We start from the raw sequence: 20,569 nt of genomic DNA, 5'->3' as shown, positions 1-20,569 counted from the left end.
CAAATTGAAATATTTCCTGCCAAGTAAGGAGCTGTGTTTCCTCACACCACACGTGACCCTACAAACACAGCCCATAATAAGTATAAACCGTGATATAAATTCGACAGGGAAAGGATGGCACTTTGATTTAAAGTACACGATACGTAACAATGAGGTGTGTTGAGACACACATGCTAAATGACATGGATGAAATATGTCATCATGCACAAAACAGTCCACATAAATAGTCTAAATAAACTATCTCACAACAAACAGCTAAGTCTTTAGAATTGTAAGAATGACAACAAAGGTATTTTGGTGCAGAGAACTTGGTTCATACGATGATAAGAAAAATGAAGTAGAGAATGGTAAATAACTGTGAAAGGCAATAAATGAACAATGGATGTTAACTAAAGAGGAGGAAGAGAGTGGGTGCAGCTGTGGGTGTTTAAATCATAAAATAAAAGAGAAGTTTAAAAACGCAAAAATACAAAAATCAGGTCCATATTTAATAAAACAATATTTGTAGTCCAGACTGATTGAGGTGCAGTGAATTCTGGGTGTTTATTTATTTGTATGAACGCATTCATTCTCTAGTGAAGTTTTTCTTGTGCTGGTGAAATAAGGTTAGAAACAGCTCGTCAAACTGGCTGAGACAACGACAGGGTCGACTCTGCAGTTTAATTAAACAAGGAATTATGGGATTAGTGTGAGGCTCCCATTACAGGCCAGTGGAAGAGACTGAGGGAGAATATCTGTTCTGTAACTCCCCCACAGCTGAACCCCTGTGGAAGCTCCTGTTAGAGAATTCTCAGTGGATTACATGTGGCTGCAGGACATGCTGCTGCATTAATTAAATCAATTCTTTTTAGCGTGCAAAGATTTGTTTTCCTATAAGCCAAGGTAAAAAAAAATGATTTTTTTTTTTTTTAAAGAAAACCCCCCTCACACACAGTGTCTGTTTTGTTTGTTGCTGGTGGGGTAGATGCAGGACTGAGGGAGGGAGGAGAATGGAAGAGGGGCAGTAACTCAGCGTGACAGCACTTGAGGCCTCTGCAGTGACTGCCATCACTTTCCAAAAGGTAGCGGCGAGTCCTCGGGGGGCAGCTGCGACGGGACGGACTCTATTTGTTTTCTCTCCACATCACATGCTGCTGGATTTAGAGGTGGAGGGAACATAAGGCTTTGGCCTGCACCTGAGAAACACTGCCTTCAGACTTGTCTTTCTTTCTTTCCTTCTTTCTTTCACAGGATTATGGCAATTGTGGCTTTCACACTTCACAGGTGGAGCTTCTGTAAGGTTTTGCCCCGGAAGTTATAGCAGAAATGTCAGAAAGCAGATTATTTCAAAATGTGAAATGTGCCAGTACCTTGACTAGATCAGAGGTGACCTAGTTAGCCAATAAAAGCAAATAAATAAGTCATTCTGTTAGTTTGCACTGTTCCTGTTGTTTTTGTTTAAACAAACCTATGTTTTGAATGAACCCTGTTGATATTTTATGTATTTGACTTGACTTTTACTGATTATTTAAATCTGGTTTGCACCCGCTAGTTTCACTTTATCTATAATTTACTATTGTATGGTTATATTTATCATTTTTGCTTTGAACCTATTTCTTATATACCTTATTCTATTTTATATATATATATTTTAATATAACTGTATCCACAGTATTTCTATCTCATACTACTTTGTAAAGCTGAGGCGACGCTGAGTGCATGACAATAAAGAATCTTAGCAATACTAGTTGATAACAACTAGTACAACAACACACAAACACAGACTAAAAGTGAACAGTACTAAATGACTTAGCGTGAAACAAGTAAGACAGGAGTTTGATTAACGGTAAAAGGAGGGTGTTTTTACAACTAAAGCATCTTGGAATCCTTTGTTGGGGTTGCTCTAAGGTAATCTTGGTAATCTGAGTCAGATTTTAGATTTTTCTTTATTTTACTAGGTAGAAAACTAACTTGAAGGGGGACGTGCTAGATGAAAATTCCATCTACAACTGGAAAGCACCATACATTATTCTCATTTCAATGTTATATAGTACACCATTAAATAATGTGGGTTTTGCCTTTACATCTGTATGTGCATGTATTTGAGAAGAGATTAAATAAACTGGGTCACTGAGCTCGAAACGGTTGTGTGAAAGTGTCGAGTTACGGCACAGCGTCCACGACAAAGTGAGCAGTGCTGTGGCGGTTTGGGTATCACAGCGGCTCCACACTTGCTTTGGACGGCAGCACAATGAGGATCCCCAGGATGAAGGAGAATAAAGTTTGACAGGCCGGTGGATGAGGAGGGTCAGCCTCTCTCTCTCTCTCCAGCTGATAATGGAAAGCAGAGATTATGGTAATGAGACAGACGCCCAGAGCCGATAGAGGGGCTAAACCTGGACTTCATCTTTGTCTCACCCAGATCCCTCGATTGGCATGCTACGTCTTATCGGGAGAATGGGTGCATGCTGCGGCTCCAGACACACACACACACACACACACACACACACACACAAATGTGCTGCTGCGATATAAATAACAAACAGCCTGGTTTTGTTTTGTTGCAGAATGAATGCGATTGTAGAGAAAACACATCCCTGCTCAGATCACTGGCACTGTGTGCTGCAGCTACACACACACACACACACACACACACACACACACAGTCTTCCTCTAAAAACACAAATCTAATTAAGCAATTATGAACATTGTGATTAATAACTCATAGCTGTAATTCCATTTTCCTGTTCCAGGGAGACTCTTTTATCACCATGTTAATAGCCTATTATGGGGTTTTTTTCAGTGTGTGTGCGTGTGTGTGTGTGTGTGTGTGTTGTCAACAGCTTTCACACAGAGCTTTTATGTGACTTTTTCTGCACTGATGATGAATTAATCAAAAAATTAAAAAAAAACAATGGAATCATGTTAAACACAGTGTTTAGTGTGACTGTGATTAAAAGTGTCTCTTTAGTGTAGATGTTTCTGATTTATGTCTTTGAATTTATTTTAGTTCTTATATTCTATTACCTTTGTATTTTATTTAATTGCTTCACTGTGGTTGTGCCTTACAAATAAAGGATTGCATTATCGAATAAAAATGTATCGCTGATATGCTATGATATTATAAACCTACTTTAATGAACAAAAACCAAGTCATGTTTGAAAGGATCGTTGAGCAAAAGTGAAGTTTCTACCTTTAAATGCACCTGCACTGAAAAAAGTTTAATCTGCGACAAACAAGAAGTTTACTCAGCGTGTCATGTGTCCCATCCACTGTTTATATATCCTGAGACAGCAATAATCTTCTCACTTTGACCAGAACATAAGGATAAAGACTCTGAGGGCGTCGCGTGAAAGTAATTATGGGTTATTTTGAAAATCATATTAGTTCCAGTTGCTTTCAGTTTTGTTTCACAGGCCGAGACAAAAGTTATTCTGTCTGCCTCACAAAATAAGAAGCATGTTGACGATGCTTCGGTTTTGTGTTTGTTGTGTGTGAGACATGAAAGAAGGAGACAGTTGTAAGTGAACGCCTGGTGTTTGATAAGAATCTTTTCATGTGACTCGGCTTCAGGGCAGGATTTAACCCACCTGTCTGCTGTCGTCGCTGCTCACACACACCTGCACTGTACACGCCTTTTCCTACCAAGTCAATCAAGCCACTTTTACTTATGTTGCACATAATCCCAGACAATGAGTCTGAAGTCTAGGTCGAGATCCACAGATCGTTTTCAGGTCAACAAACACATTGCTGAATCTTTACATGTGACCTTTAAGCTACACCTCTAAAGTTTGGCGGCTTTATCTTTTCAAAATAATATATAGTGTAATAAAAATGTCAGTAAGATAATCAGAAACATTATATAAAGCACTGCTTTGCTGTTTGGGTCGCGATGGTTTGTCATCTTAAAACGGACACTGTGGAGCACACTAGAACAAGGAAACGAGATCATTATGTTATAATTATGTTATAATATATAATATAATGCTATAATAGTGTTTTTATTTACAGTTTATATGTACAAATAAAAAATGGTCTATATCGTCGAGCAAATAACACACAGCAGACACAGGACAGACAAAATCCACACAGGACTGAGGCAGAAAAGGCTCCACTGTCGTGTATCTGTTTCTGCAACACTGTCAATCAAAAAGTGGCTCCGCCTTTCAGGACAGTTCCTCCAAATTATCCGCATTTGCCATCCCATAGAGAACAGTTGAAGCTGAGCTTCAAGTGGATTTAACGCAGAGGCTGTTACGGGAATACGGAAATCACGTAAGACGATCCGTCATCCACGATAAATGGCTGATTCTGAACGAACTAGTGACACTGTCTAACCGCATTCAAGCACCCGTTTAGTATTGAAATATTAATACAACACAGTACATATTTGACCACATTTTAATGTTCTAATGTAACAAAGTACAAATACTCTATTGCTGTACTTTCTGTACAAAATTCACATATCTGTATTTTACTTAGTCATTTATAATTCTAGCCACTTTAACTTTTACTCAAGTACATTTTTTCTAACTATCTTTGGTATTCGTTACCACCAAATAAAATCAGAAGAAGAAGAATTGGTATTATGGTCTGTATTTTTATAGAGCTTTTCTAGTCTTGATGAACTGCTTTAGACTGCGGTTTTCACCCATTCACATGCTTCAACATGGGGTTAAGTGTCTTGCTCAAGGACACATAATCATAGACTACCAGGGCCAGGAATTGAACTGACAACATTCCTTTTGAAAGACAACTCACCCTACCTCTGAGCCACCATGGCTCAATCCTAACTCCTCACTTTTTTAATATTTTTTCTTCTAAAGTACATTTTATATCACAAAATACTTACACCTTATACTTATGTACAGTAAATGTCATATACTTTAAGACTTTTACTTAAGTAATATTATAAAACAATGACTTCAACTTCTAGCAAAGTCATTTTCTGGTAAGATACTTTGTACTTTTACTCAAGTATCCCTTTTATGTACTTTATACAAGACTGGTGGTGACAGGCTATAGAGGAGGTTGTGGCATTTTTTTAGCCATTAAGGCCTTTTTCACACGTCTTATTGGTCGACTGCATCAGTAACAAAGTGAGCTCACCTTCAACAACAGAGAAGCGAGAGCTTCTCAAGTCTTTTCAGTGCCAATAGAGGAAGAACCGCAGGAGGCCGGTGGCCATGAAAGAGCACAAACTGGCCCAGTGCACTCTCTAGGACTTCAGTAAACACTTCCACACAGAGTCACTAAAGCTGAGCAGCCAAGCAGTTTAAAGAATAAAAGAGGTCAAACGGTGCAGCGGCGCGGCAGATGGGGGAGGAACATTTTGTAAAAGGTATCACTGCATTTTATCAAATCCACAGTTTATAATCCTGACACAAAGTCTCCATGAAGTCTAACTAGCGCCACATTTTGAAAGAAAGAAAAAAAATAAAACATTAAAAACATCCTTTCTGAGAAAAAGTCAGAATTCTGACTTTAATCTCTGAATTCCAATTTTCTGACTTCAGAATCTCAGAATTCTGACTTTCTGACTTTAATCTCAGAAGTCCGACTTTAATCTCAGAATTCTGACTTTAGTCTCAGAATTCATGCTGTTTAAGTTTAATTTCACCCTAATACTCTTCCATACTTTCCAGTCTAATTTCCGCTGCTCCATTAAACTATGTCTATGAGTGTGTCTGTGTCTGCAAACACTGTGAGCCTATAACAATATGAATATCACCACAGATAAATAAATTCATCCTGACTCTTCACATTGTTTTCTGCAGCTAAACAGTTTCCCGCTGACTCTGATGGTTCCATTCACTAAACACACATTTTGTAACGCAGCTTATAATATCACATCAGCTACAGGTTTGTTTCATATTTTTGCTGAAATCACACGTTTTCATTTGAATTGCAGGCACAATACGGGCAGCCGGGAATTTGAGGGTCTGAACAGTGACTAATGAGGCTAAAGCCAAAGTTTTTAAAAAATGATTCCAAGAAGACAAAAGAAAGTAGAAATAAAAATCTGCCAGTTGGCACGAGAAGCTGCTCCAGCAACAAAAGGCCTCAAAATGGATGAAAAGTGCGATGGAGCCGAGAACCGGCGACGCACGCTGCTGCCTCTGCACACGCTCACATTCACACAGTTCACCATTGTTCCCTGCCTTTTGTTCCGACACGGATCCACACAATGGCATTTAGCCACAACTTATGCAGGCAGAAGTGTTACAGTAAGCAGCAGCAGCAGCAGCAGCAGCAGCGACAAGAGAAGGCGCCGTGTTTGCAACGTAGGCACTTTTCTCAGTGACGAGAGGAAACTCTCTGCGATGAAAAACTTGAGTGCAGCCACGAACAAACACGCTCAAAGAGCCAAAGAAGCTGTTTGTGGTGGAGTTTTGCTCTGTGTATAGAAGTGGCTGTGAACTCAATCCAGCCCACACAAAGATGCTGGCTTTATCGGGGGCATTATGTCTTAGCAAACTGCTATTAATGCAAAGTCTTTATCTTCTTTCCTCCACAGGCTCTGGCATGCATGTGTCTTTATTTAGTAGATAAAAAAAAAAGAGAAATAGCCATAAACAAAAATTGCCGACTGTCAATATATAAATACCGATAAAGATTAGAGCCCGGGGGAGCAAATATAATAATAAGACGCACTCTTAAGATATACTCGACACAGCAAAGCCCTCGGTGGACAGCTGCAGGCTTAGAGGAAGCAATTGCAGGAAGTTTTTAAAGACCAATAGAATAATCTTATTTTGGGAGAAAGTAGATTAACAATCAGTGTGGGTTTGCAAAGAACATGAAGTGATTTTTCCTCCCAGATTGTGGGTTTTAAAAAGCTTTGAAAAGCAGTGATATGTTTGTAGGAGATGGAGGGATAGAGGTGAGCGTTTCATCTGCAGCTTGTCACTCCAGAAGAAAAAAATATAAGAACCATTCTTCTGCTCATATCACTTTTCATGTTAATCCGGGGCAGCACAAGCCTTTTTTCCCCTCATATATAATGTGACACACACACACACACACTGTGCAGTATATGGTCATAAACCAGTTCAATATTTTTAATTTATTTTCTGTCGCCCCGAGGACACGTTTCCTGTTCTAATCCAATCACATGTCAACTTCAGAAATCAGCCCTGACGCCTCAAATCACAGCAGCTCGTGAACATTCTAATTATTATAATAATGAGCTTCAAAGTGTTTATTATTGTGTCATGATTTCACCATGTTGCATTACACATTGTTTCCCCCTTTCATCATCTCTGACTCTGCAGAAAATACTGCATGAAAGTATTTCTCTGGAGGTAAAAACAGAGACAGTGTGGTTTCCTCCTGAAGCCAAACAGAAAATAAAAACATATTAAATAGCCACTAGGAGGCGACTCTCCTGTCTGTGCATCTATATTTCTCACTTTATGGCCTCATTTGTTAGTTTTAAGGTCTTTTTCCAAATAGAACATGATGTCAATTTTGTAAATGATGTTCCAATTTAGAGGAAATTAGGAATTTAATTCTAAATATTATCAATATTATTAGGAGTGAGGATTTGGATTAGAGCACCTACAGAAGGTGGCTGGTTGTAGGAAGCGCTCCATTTTTGATTTCACAAAAACACACAGGTTTTGCACAGCTTTTCTTCTTAGGACACTACATTGATTTTTACCACACGTCTCAAACTGCTATTTGTTTATTAATCTTGTCTTTCCACTTTTGTTCATCTTATTTTTTTTGTCCCACTTCTATCGATTGTGTTGTCTAACAGATGAATTAAAGCAAAGTCAAAACATAAATCCAGAAAAACCAGAAATATTCTAGAACATTAAGAACAGTGTATAAAATACTATAAATATGTAGATATTTGGTGATGGGATTAAAGTAGTGTATACACTGAGTTGTGTGTAATAGGAATGGGGTATCGATCTATCTATTCTATAACTATAACGCTTAATGCCCTTACCTTAACCTTAACCTCAAATCTTAGCCCAAACTTAACCAGTTTTGTCTCATTAGGAGCAGGTTTAGGTCTCCATGAGGACTCCTCATCCTGACACGGTCAGTGTTTATGCCAGCAAAGGTCCTAAAGAGGTAATAAATACAAGCGCGCACACACACACGGACACACACACACCCTCCCCCTGCAGCAGCAGCAGCAGCAGCAGCAGCAGCAATGCCGCTCAGCTCAGCAGCAGCAGCAGCAGCAGCAGCATTAGCAATGCCGCTCAGCTCAGCAGCAGCAGCAGCAGCAGCAGCAGCAGCAGCAGCACAGAGAGGAGAAGCTTTTCCTTTCACGTTTTGCTGTTGTCGAGCTCAATCGTGTCACTTTGAGGGAGTCTATTCAGAGGTATTCAAGCGTCTGCCTTCAGGCCACAATGGCCGCCACTTTATAAACTGTCAGCCTACTTGCCTCAAGCCTTTGGTTCATATTGTTTCCCTTTCTTTAATAAACTTGGAGGAGTTCATCAGCTCCTTCAATGCAAATCCGGGCACAGAATAACAGACAGGCCTCCTGCGCCGGTTTAGATTTCTTTCCTCTGCTTTGCTGTTTTTTCTTAAAGTGTCTAAGAAAAGCACACATGCATGTTTGTTTGTTTGTTTGTTTGTTTGTTTGTCGTTTGCCTGATCAGTACTACAAATATAACAGTAGTGATTTTAACACTAAAAAATAAAATACTTATTTTCAGTTTTCAGACCTGAATCTCATTCACTGCTGAAATGTCATCATCACACGTGACAATATGTGACCGAAAATATACGTTTTCAAGCTAATAACAATATTCACACTTCAATCAATGCGTTATGTGTATTTAAATTCATGATCTCATTGGAAAATAGTTACTGTTTTCTACTCTGGTCGCTTTATTTTGAAACAGGACTTTACATTTGGAAATGTAAACGTAAATGAAAGACTGTTTGTTATAAGCGTTAATCTGTCAATGAGACATCAATCTGTCTAATGTTGCTTTATAACGTGTGAGTGTATTTTATGCCACAGAGTAATTATAAGGCTTTTCTAATACAGAAAATGAAAATGAGTGCCACATACATTACCAGTAATTCTCATAATCTCATAGTCATTTCCCTGTTAAAATACTTTACAATAGTTTACACAGGTAAAAATACTGTAATATTTAGTGTTTACATTTAAACCAGAGCACACACTCTATGGACAAACGTCGCTGCACTTCTTGGCCTGAGACTATATTAAATATGTGAATATGTGGCTAAAATGATTTAAATGCAGTGATGAGAGAGAGACACGGCCATTAATCCACTTTCATACATTTCAGTGGCATGAACGTTTAACCCACACACACATACAAAGAATATATCAAAAGGATAGACCGGGTCTTTATGCTTCAGTAATCTCTGTATATTTAAGGTCATTTTCCAGCCAATTACACTGGATGGTTGCGTTTCCTCCATGGATTGATGGAGGAAATCCATGAATAAGCCACCTAATGTCTACACACACACACACACACACACACTCACCTCTGTATGGAAATTTCAATTTCCACAGCATCTTTAGATTCACTGCTATTCACTATGAATAATCAGTTACACAAACACCTCAGCTTCAGTTTCAGTCGGTCTCTACATTTTTGGTCAGAATATTAAAAAAAAAAAAAACAGAAAATAATAGAATTAAAACTATAATATTAAGTGTGTATTCTTCCTAAATTAAATATTTAAAGTCCAATAAAGTAATATGTTGAGTTGGAGGCCGAGTCACTGAAGAAGTCAGACCTAATATTATAATTTATTGTTTATTTAACCTGAAAAATGAAACACACTCTTTGGAATAACTTTGTTTTAAATGACATACAGAACTGATATTTATTTTCATAATGTAAAAAATTACATTTTAGTTTTATTTTAATGTAAAACATGTTATTTTTCTCTGTAATCTATGTAATCTATTGAATATTAAAATTGTTGTATAATTTAGGCACTTTGTCTCCTATAGATTCACATGTAAATGAATATATACATGTATATACATATAATTGTAGTGTTGTGTCTTTTGGTCCTGCAGCTCCATAAAGAGGAATAATCCTCTCACTTATTAATCTGTAATTTTGCTCTTGGGTTTTATGAGCTGGATTAAAGCACAAAGTCTCCTTAAAAAAAAAAACACAGTGACAGACAACAAAACAACCAGTCACTAAATATCAACAGTTTCCATTTAGAAAATAAAACGTGAGCAAAATGAAAGATTCGGTGAACGTCGGCACCGCGAACTCAAAATGCCACGAGATTCACGTTGACGGTCGTCACCTGAAAGCTGCTTCTTATTGGACGACAGCAGCTGTCAATCACACACTCTGCTTTCCACGCGTGTGTTTCACTCTACATGTGAAACATCATTTACAAAACTGTCACTATCACGTGCTGTTGAAGAAGAGCTGAAGCGATAGTAATTGAGTTGTTTTTTAGTCGCCCCCTGGTGGCTAACTGCAGCTTCCATCCGTCCTGCTTTCTTGGTCTTCACTGTTACAAATGGAAAAGTACATCTGTCTCTTATGTAAACTTATGTCTGTGGCAGCAGCTTTAAACCTTTAACACTTAAGCCTCAAAATGTCCGTCTGGACTTTTTTGCTTATTTTAACCATAAAAAGGGCCAGAAAATGATCCTGTGATTAAGTGCTTTTGTCCTTTTATCCAGAATAACTATCAATATCTGGCAGTTATTTACAATTTACTGCATAGTAAACAAAAAAGGTTTATTTAAATAAACACTGTAACGAGCGAAATTACGCACGAGCGAAATTACCGTAATAACCACACGTTGGCTTCGACGTGCAACTTCTCAGCTTTCAGAAACCGCTCGCAAATTGTTTGGTGTTAAAGGGATGAATGTAATTATTCTTATTTAAATGTGTGTCTTCATGAGCAGAATAACAGCGCGTGATGAAGCTGCAGTACACCAGCTTCACCACAAGATGCAGCAGAGAACTCATCGGCTCAATTAAAGACCAACCCAAGTGTTGACATTTCATTCATTTGTTGTTGTCGTATTGTTTTTCCCTCTCTCTCTCTCTCTCTCTCTCTGTGTTTGTCATTGTTCTGCGTGTATGATTTGTAAATGGGCGGTTAATGGGACGCCCGAGGCTTCTGACTGCCCTCAACCCCGCTTTTTTGCCTGTTTTGCTCTTTGTGCGCGGCTCCTCTTTTGTTGCCTGAGCAGCTTCCCAACGGGTCGCCAGACAAGATTCTCGGCATTTGTCGGGGCGAAATGAAAGGAGGATTAAGGGATGGCTACTGAACGCTCTGTGGAAAAAGAAGTGGGGATGCTATTCTCCGACACTCAAAGACCTCCTCCCAGTTCAGCAGCTCGGCCTTTATGTGTGTTTGTTTTCTCAAAGGTGTCGGTGAGGCGTCCACACGTCAACAAGTGGCTCAGGACTGACACACATAAACACAAAGACACACATTCTCTGCTGTAATTATGACAAATAACTAAATCTATAAATTAAGACCTCACATGGGGACGCAGTGAAGAATTATAATATACGTCATATACGTAATATTACGTAATCATACGTAATATTACGTCACTAAAGGTCCAGTGTGTCCAATTTAGGCAACATTTTAGATCATTTTTGGCAGAAATTGTAGATAAAAAAATATGTTTACTGTATAAACTTCATTTTGATGATGATTTGTTATTATTACCCCAGAAAGAACCTCTTATATTTATATCAGGAGCAGTGTCAGCTCTACAGAGGCCGCCAATTTGGTTCACCATTTATTTTGTACAATAACTCACAATAGACAAAGTAAACACCAACAACACTGATAATTATGCCTGTTTTTACTGTAATGTATTAGTATTTTCCTTTATACTGTATTTCATTTTAATGCCATATAGTATTTTACAGTGATTTTTCTGTATTTTCCATTATAATTACTGTAATTTACTGTGATTTCATAGCATTTCTCTTCATGAATACTGTACTTTTTATGACGTGTTTTACTGTAGTATAGCCATATTGCTTGTATAAATACTGTATTTCATTGTTGTGATTACTGTGATTACTATTTTACTGTGATTTCATAGTATTTTTCATCATGAATACTGTATTTTTTACGACAACTTCAGTCAAATATAAAATCACAGTATTATGTTGTAAATGATGACAGTTAAAGCCAGTGAAATGGTGACTGGGTCATTTATTGTGACATTTACTGTGTAATGTTGATATTACATGTCATCATGATAAATATTATGTATTAGATGTATTTATAATATGTGAGAAGCACATGTGGCAAATAAAACCATTAAATTATAAAAATTAAAAATCACATGTGTCTGTATCACGTGTGTTTTATGGAATGGATTCATTCATTTCGTTGAAAACTTACTTTAACCTGAAGCCTGACTCTTGTATATACTGTAAGTGTGAGTAAAGTGTGGGGGGGCAGACGGGCACAGACAGGTCCTGCCTCTGCTCACGTGGTAAAATGGGCTTTAATGAACAGACAGGCGAGTCTGAGAGCAGCCAGCACTGCACCAGCTAATATGATGAACTCTTATTGTGAAGGTGTCACCACAAATGTTTGTGATAAGTAAAATTTTAAAAAAGCAGCAGAGGATCAAAAGCTTCTTAGCTGCTCACTTTGCCTCTTTGCTGCTGCTTCCTCCTCTTTTTTCCTTCACCTACTTTTTTTCTCAACGCGTGTCACACATGAAGCAAACGTGAAGAACACGCAGCAGCGCGCGGATCCTGCTCTCAGGTCAACATGTCATGCAGGATTTAGTGGAATCCATGGGTGGAGTTCCAGACTGCAACCTTTTGTTTTTATGCTTCCACTCACATGCAAATGAAAATGAGAATCTACGGTGGCCATCAGGTGACATGAACACACAAAAATCCTCATTCACACTGAAATGAGCAGGTTCTGCCAGGATTTATGAACTCACATGAAGCAACTTAAGAACTTGTTGATCACAATTTCAAAATGTAACGTCAGGAACGAGCCTGAAACGAGACGAGGAAAACAACAACAACACCAAGGAGCTCACTGCTAATGTTATAGCGGTTACTCATTTGTCATCTTTGCGACAGTTCAGTTGACTGAGGGAAAAAGTTAAAAAATACCGAGCTCTGTTCCACGTTTTTAAGAGTAAGGTTTGTGAAAAACACTCACAGCTAACAGGTAACAGTCGAAAAATTAGTTTGCTGCTTAGTTTTCAGCCAGAAATGATGGCGAAAATTTGCATCACTGCCAAAAATGAAGCAGATGAAGAAGAAATTAACAAATATAATCCAGGTCTTGCATTCATACTAATGTCAATCTGATCTGAATCTGATTGTGATACAGGACCATTTGATCCTGGAGTGAATGTCGACTAAACATGTGACCACTGGTCAAAACTGGTTCCTTTTTTTCCCCAATCAGAGTAAATTTTGTCATCTTGAAGAATTATTAGTGGTAAGAACTTAATCATTAACAACTATATAACCATTAATGACCAAAGGTGATCCAAGTTCCTGTGTTTTATCATTATGGATGGGCTGTATATGATATTTATACTCAAGAAATATATATATATATATATATATATATATATATATACACTCAATATTTACTATAGTAAAGTTTCTGTCCCTGTTATTATTTGTGGTCTCAGACCTGGTTTGTGTCAATATTGTGTGAATGAGCTTTGGTTCAGTGAGATAACATATAATCACAGGAGAAGTCGCACTTTGAAGGACTTCACATTGAAACACAACATTAAATATTGTGGCATAACACGATATATTTTGTGAAAAAACACCCATTCCAGGGTTTTTTTATTGTGTTTCGTAATCGATTTGTAAATGTTATTATAACATACATAGAGCCTTTTCTTTTTTTGTGCATTGGCCTATAGCATGCTGATATTGTGCCATAAAATGTAACAATAATTGAAAAGAAATATATAATATTCAGTTTCCTTATAATTGTGTTGATGCAATCTTCTCGTTTTAGTCCATTTCTGTATGTTCTGTCTCATAAATTAAACTATGCCACAGTTTAACACTAACTGAATGTAAAGTGCATTATTTATTTGTGATAAAAGGTGCTGGATTTGTGTTTTCTTCAGTAAAACATGTGTAAGACTGATCTTGTGGCTGTTATATGTGAAATTATGTGAGTTTTTCTGACGTAAAGCAAATCCAGTTGAATCTGTGTCTATATTTGGTAAGTGATTAAAAAAAAAAGAGCGTAACATCTGCAGATTCCACAGTGGAAACTGTTCCATTATCGCTGGGAGACGAGCATGTCAACACGATTACCATGAAAATGATGATGATGATGATGACATCATTATTAATGTCTGTGTCGCACGGCGTTTTTTTAAATAACATGTTCTTTAAAATGGTGGATATTTTTTTGGGGGGTGTGAGGCAGCAGCAGCAGCAGCAGCAGCAGCAGCAGCAGCAGGGAGGAAAAAAGCGGAGGTTAATCCCAGTTTAATGCACAGATGCTCAGCCCAGGACCAAGACTGTGATGACTGTGTTATCTCCAGCCAACATTTGGGTCTCCCTCAATTTCAACCCAGTTGAAATAGCTGGGAGAAAAGTGCACGCCGAGTAGAGTAAGAGTGGACGCCCGGGGGAGCAGTGTTATTAATAGCTGCAGCACAACTTCCCACAGCCTGTGTTTGCTCTGCATAAAAAAAAGCTGCTTCTTGTCACTTGTCGTGGATTTGTTTGAAGTGGTCTCTCTGTCGTCGCTGTCGAGCCTCTTTTCTTTCAACCAGGCTTATACGCTACACTGTGGTTCTTCCAGTACAGATACAGATATATATGCATGTATCTACACTGAGTAGATGCTGCTTTTAATTGTAAATAAAGACACAACTGGATACAGTAATTGTTGAATTAAACACGTCTCACTGAATCCAAATAGAAAAAAACACAATTATCAAATTTGCAAAGGCTGCAATTTAAAACGCTCTAGTTTCTTTTGTTTACTTAATTAATTGTCAACTATTATAGATTGTTTGTTTGTGATTGTGCTGCATGTCTAAACTAAAGTGAACAATATATATATATATATATATATATATATATATATATATATATATATATATATATATATGTATAGACTTATATATGTGAGGTTATACACATTTCACTTATAGGATAAATTACTTTTTCTAATACTGTTTTTATACTTATTGGTATTCAGGTATATCTGACACAGAAAACAATTTTTATGGTAATATAATCTTTATTTCTTCTGTTTAATATATGCTTTCTTGGTATATTGTACCTTAGTTATATATATATATATATATGTATATATATGTATGTATATATATGTAATATATGTGGAGAAGTTGTAATCAAAGCAAGGGATCATAAAGTATTCTTTTTAAGTTTTTTATAATAAAATAACAATATTTCTTAATTGTGAATGTTTGTGTGTTTTGGTTTATTTGCTCGTCTGTGACAGTAAGTTGAGGGCTTTATGGAAAATAAAGGGAAAAATGAAATAGGAAATTGACGGTTTTTAAGTTTGGGAAACATTGATCAGTATTTTATTATGTTTTTATTTTATTTTATGGATAAAATAACTAATCAGGTCATTGAGGAAAGTGATCAAGAGATTAATCAATAATTAAAATAATCATGAACGCATGTTGGAATTGTGATTTAAACCTTCAAGTTCCCATCGTTGCATCACAGTGTTCATATTTTGATGTTAGTGATGCTGCGACATGTTTTAAAGTCAATATTATAAGTGGATATTTAACGTAGCCTTAACTTAACAAAGGTATATCGCAAATAAACCTTAATTTTTTTTATCTTAATATTAACATGTACAATCTGTAAAAACACTAAAAAGAGATGAACGATAATGGTGTCAAGTAAAGGCCCGTACTCAGTATATGTAGTATGTACATGTATTCATTTCTTACTTTACATATACACATATACATATATATATATATATACATATGTATATAAGAAAGTGAGGACTGAAGAGCAGAAATGTAATCTCAGAATAAAAGAGCCAAAGGGGCTGGAGCTCATTTTTATTTTTACATTTAATTGTATGTGTATAAGCATTTTTGACAGATTTTAACAGTCGCCTGATTTGCATGTAGCCTATGTATGTGCCCCCCCCCACACACACACACACACACACACACACACACACATACACCCCTGCTGTTTGTTAGTGCTGCTCTATGATGTAGAAAAAAAAATAATAAATAAATATATGTATCTCATGTGATGACAGTCAGCTGCTGAAACACATACACACACACACTCAGAGCTCCTGCCAACATGCCACCAAAAGCAATCCCACAAAAACAAATGAAATGAATATTTTAAAAATACAATCTAAAGAGAACACAAGAGGAGAAAAAACCTTCAGAATCTCCTGATTTTTTTCCGCTGCAGGCTTTTCCACGCGCCACAAAGTCAGCGGCGGAGAGATGAAAGTGAAAAGAAATAAAAGGCTCAATTTAATCTGCTTTAAAGCTCTTGAACAGGGTGCGTGTGCCTGGAAGTGTGAGAGTGAGGGCTGATAGGGGATAAATATATTTCTTACCAATGCCTCCCGGCTATTACACTCCACTCCGACACAGACGCCCATTCAACAGACAGCGGTTTCATTACCAGCTGTAATAGGCTAAGTCTTCAAATTATTAAACGCCTGGGCCTGAATGTGACACAGAGAGAGACACCAGCTATAGGCTGATCTTCTGCAGGAGGTGAGCGGGAGGACACTGGATCAAAAAAAAATTAACTTTTGATTAAAAATGTGTCTCCAGTGGAAGAAGTGGTCAGAAAACTATCGGCCTACAAGAAAAAAACACTTTGTTTTTGCTTTGACAGAAATAATGTAAAAGAACAGTAGACAGTGGTGCACACAGGCAGTTTAGGGGCAAAAATAAAAGGGCACCCCTCTCATAATCATGCATTTATTTCAATAAAAATGAATAAAACAAAGTGGGTTTTGTTTTTATTTTTTACATACTGTATGAGGCACCTTGTGTGAATGAATGAATAAATATTAAATGTTGGATATAAAAAACTGTATTAATGTGTTTCGCTGATATAGCGGGATATTTTTGAGGATTGCAAAAAAAATTCAGTATTCTTTTCAGATATATGTGTATAATATGTGTTCACAAACACACGATGAATGCATTAATCGAAGTGGTGATTCGTTTGTGTCGGAAATGACTTGTTTTATCTATTTCAAAGTAATATGACATGTTACAGAAACTACAAAATAAAAAAAATAGTGAGAAATTTGCTCTTGTTATGACTTTAAATTGTATTTATTTAAATTTATATTATGATTTGGGTCAAGATTTTGACATTTGCCTATACAGGCTGCTAAAATCATATTCCCCATTGCAATAATTCAAATCGTATCAAGAAAGCACTTTGAATTCTCTTTTGTTATTAGTATTATTATTAGAAATGGACTAGTTAATCAACATATATAGAATTAATTGAGCCTAATACAGGTTATTAAATGATGTATATATATTTTGCAGGTTTTCACATTTAAAAATATTTTTAATCAGCATATAAAATGTCTTTTGTATAGTTGTGGCCTTGTTTCAGGCCTTAATATTTCTTTTGTTTCTGTCATGCACAGACTGATGCTGATGATGATGATGGTGATGATGATGCACAGCCTCCGCCGGTGTCACTGTCACTTGGCCTCTCTAATTGATATTGACTAGCACATCACTTTCCGGGGCGTTTACGCAGCGTTTACGCAGCGCCACAGGAGCCTGATCCGCTCCAGCGCCCGCATCATAAATATTTAAGCAGCCGCTGAGTCTGCGGGGAAAACTGCGCAAAGCTGCGAGACCCGGGGGGCGACAAAACGCCCGTTTAAGACCAGTTTGTCCGCCGTGAGAGAGAAAGAGACAGAGTTTGTGTGTTCGTCGTTCTTACCTTTGTCGCCCAGGATTCCGTCGATGCTGTGTTTGGTTTTCTTCTCTCCGTCTTCATCCTTTTTGTCACACTCATCATCATCGTCCTTTTTCCCGAACCGAGCTCGAAGAACACGACTGATCGAACTCACTGGCAAACACAAACGATCATAGTGACGTCATTACTTCGGTCACAATAACGACATCTCCATGATAATTAGTATTATAATAATGAGAACCACAATAATTGATGATAACATTATAATTTCAATTGTAATAAAAATGTCCATGATGATGATAAAAAAAAACATTCGGTATCATAATAATAATCAGAATAATCCTAACATTGTAATTTCACTTCAATAACAATTGTTATAAATATAAAGTATCATACAAATAATAATAATGTGGATGATAATGATTTTTCAATTAAATGAATAACACTAACATATGATCTATTATAATGATCGAAGATGGTCGTGGTGGTGGTTTAATAGCATATCATAACATTGTGTATATTAATAAAAATGATTTTTAACATGGTTTGAACACAACAACAGTGTTCACATTTTTACTAATGAAATCATTAAAAACACAGCATTAATGGTCTTTTTTTAGCAATTTATTTTAGATGAATCAGTCAAAGGTGCAGTCTTTCAAAATGTGCAACATTGATTGCTAAACATATCATTTCTATAATAACAGTAAAGATGATGATTCGGATGATTAAAAAAACTATTTTACTACTAATGAAAATAATTTTCTAACGAAAACCATGCTCTAAATTCTCAACGCCATTTATGGACGAATGTAAAAAATGAAACAAGAATTAAATGCATCTTACCAGGAGAGGCCTCACCTGAAGGGACTGTGCTTCTGTCGCACACACCGTCCTTCAGCAGCTTGTCCCGGATCTCCCAGCTGAACATGCCGGGATTCTCCCGCTTATACTCCTCTATCCGCTTCTCCACGTCCGGCGTGGCCACCTGCTGCAAGGTGTGTGTGTGCGTGAGAGAGAGAACTGTTATTATTATGACTATTTACATTATTATTATCATGTATTAGTTTCACTCTCTTGCTCACCCTGGGTTTGCTGCCTCCTATGGCTCCGGGTCGGATGGAGCCGGTCTCCTGGTACCGGCACAGGATCTTGGACACGCAGCCGTGGGAGACCCGCAGCTGGCGGGAGATGACGCAGGGCCGGATCCCGTGGTGCGCCATTTCCACGATCTTATGTCGGATGTGGTTGGGCAGCGGGCGGCCGTTGATGAAGACTCCTCCGAGCTGGTTGACGCGTCCTTGGCCCAGAGGCGTGGACACTGTGGAGGAGCAGGACACAAGGTCACGCGCACTGTCCCACTCTGACAATAATGCATGTGTGTTTGACTTTGGCTGGAGCTGAAATAAAAAATAATTCACGTGTCTCGAGTGTGTCATTGACCCTGAAGAGCAGGTGAAGAGCTCTTCACGCCTTCATTATTCACCTCACGCGCTCCAAATACTCAGGTCACATCAGTGAGATTTGAATTTCAAGACGCAAGACACTTGAAAAAGCAATCAGCATAAAAACATTATTTAAAAAAAAAAAAAAAGGGATTTAGACTTGTTTAAAATGTGTGCAAATGAATTTAATATAAGTATGTGTGTGTGTGATTTTAGAAACAAGTTAACGATTTATTTATATTTAAAGGCACACGCTGGCACTATGTGGGTTTTCAAATGTGACTTTACTGTGCAAGATGTTATGTATCTTTTCTTTTATTTGTCTTTAACAAAAATCATTTTGTCACAATAACAAAATATAACATACCTTTGCTGTGCGCCACATCTGTGCCAAATTACGCACACATCAAAGTAGACTTGTTTGGCTAATTCACTGTTCCACTAAACAATTATTTTATTTTTGTTGTCGTTGTTGTTTAATATAAATTGAGCTCCGGTTTAAACAGTGCACTGAATTTGGTTGTGTACATGTACAGTGACAATAAAGTTGTGTTGAATTTAAAGCAACAAAAACCAGCATGTTCTGGTTTGTGGAGGAGTGTTGTCAATACAGGTGCGGAAAAGAAAAGAAAAGAAAAGAAAAGAAAAGAAAAGAAAAGAAAAGAAAAGATGGACTGATCTCACCTTCCAAAGGGAATCCGGTGCGTGGATAGTTCTGTCCGGGAGCCGGGCGCATCATCCGCGGTACCGTTCCTGGCAGAGACGACATTGTACCATTAAAAATGTTTAAAAAAGAAAAAAATATATTTAAAAAGAAAAAAGAAAAGAAACAAAAAAGATGGTGGTAAAGTTTCTTGTTGTCCAGATCAAGTGCAGTTCTCTTGGTCACAAGCAAAAGAATGTGTGTGACAGATCCACAGAGTGAGAGTGTGATGAGTGCGTGAGTGTCAGGAGGAGCCACGCTGAGTGGGAAAGTGATCGAGTCCCACACCGCGGACTTATTGGCTTATGTAACCGCAGTGAAGGCTGGACTACACTGAGGACACCGAGACTGTGTGCGGGACAAGTGTGGACCAGAGAGGGGGGCCGAGTCCTGAGCCGTGATAGGTTCACGGAGGCGTCTTCTTATTCGAGAGGGAAAAGCTCCAACAAGTTTGAGCAGCCAATTAGAGTGGAGGACCGAGGACACACACACACACACACACACACATTATTGTACAACTGTCTTAGTGGGGACACGCACA

The 20,569-nt window shown here is 37.6% G+C and overlaps 1 protein-coding gene across 2 annotated transcripts in view; it reads right to left on the bottom strand.

The window, feature by feature from the left end:
- LOC122776580 (paired box protein Pax-7-like) overlaps positions 1 to 20,351 on the bottom strand; it is a 46,582-nt gene extending 26,231 nt beyond the window's left edge. Inside the window, exons 1-4 of one of the 2 annotated variants that reach the window (XM_044037160.1) lie at positions 20,010 to 20,351; positions 18,966 to 19,201; positions 18,727 to 18,871; positions 17,905 to 18,033 (exon numbers count right to left, since the gene is read on the bottom strand). In XM_044037160.1, the coding sequence (XP_043893095.1) occupies positions 17,905 to 18,033; positions 18,727 to 18,871; positions 18,966 to 19,201; positions 20,010 to 20,094 (595 nt within the window). In that variant the 5' untranslated portion in view covers positions 20,095 to 20,351. The remainder of the gene's footprint in view (positions 1 to 17,904; positions 18,034 to 18,726; positions 18,872 to 18,965; positions 19,202 to 20,009) is intronic. The other variant, XM_044037161.1, reaches the window with a different exon arrangement.
- Positions 20,352 to 20,569: the final 218 nt, after the last annotated feature.

Source organism: Solea senegalensis, linkage group LG11 (assembly GCF_019176455.1).
Source record: "Solea senegalensis isolate Sse05_10M linkage group LG11, IFAPA_SoseM_1, whole genome shotgun sequence".
In the NCBI taxonomy this organism is placed as follows: Eukaryota; Metazoa; Chordata; class Actinopteri; order Pleuronectiformes; family Soleidae; genus Solea; species Solea senegalensis.
This window is presented reverse-complemented; position numbering and strand designations above follow the sequence as displayed.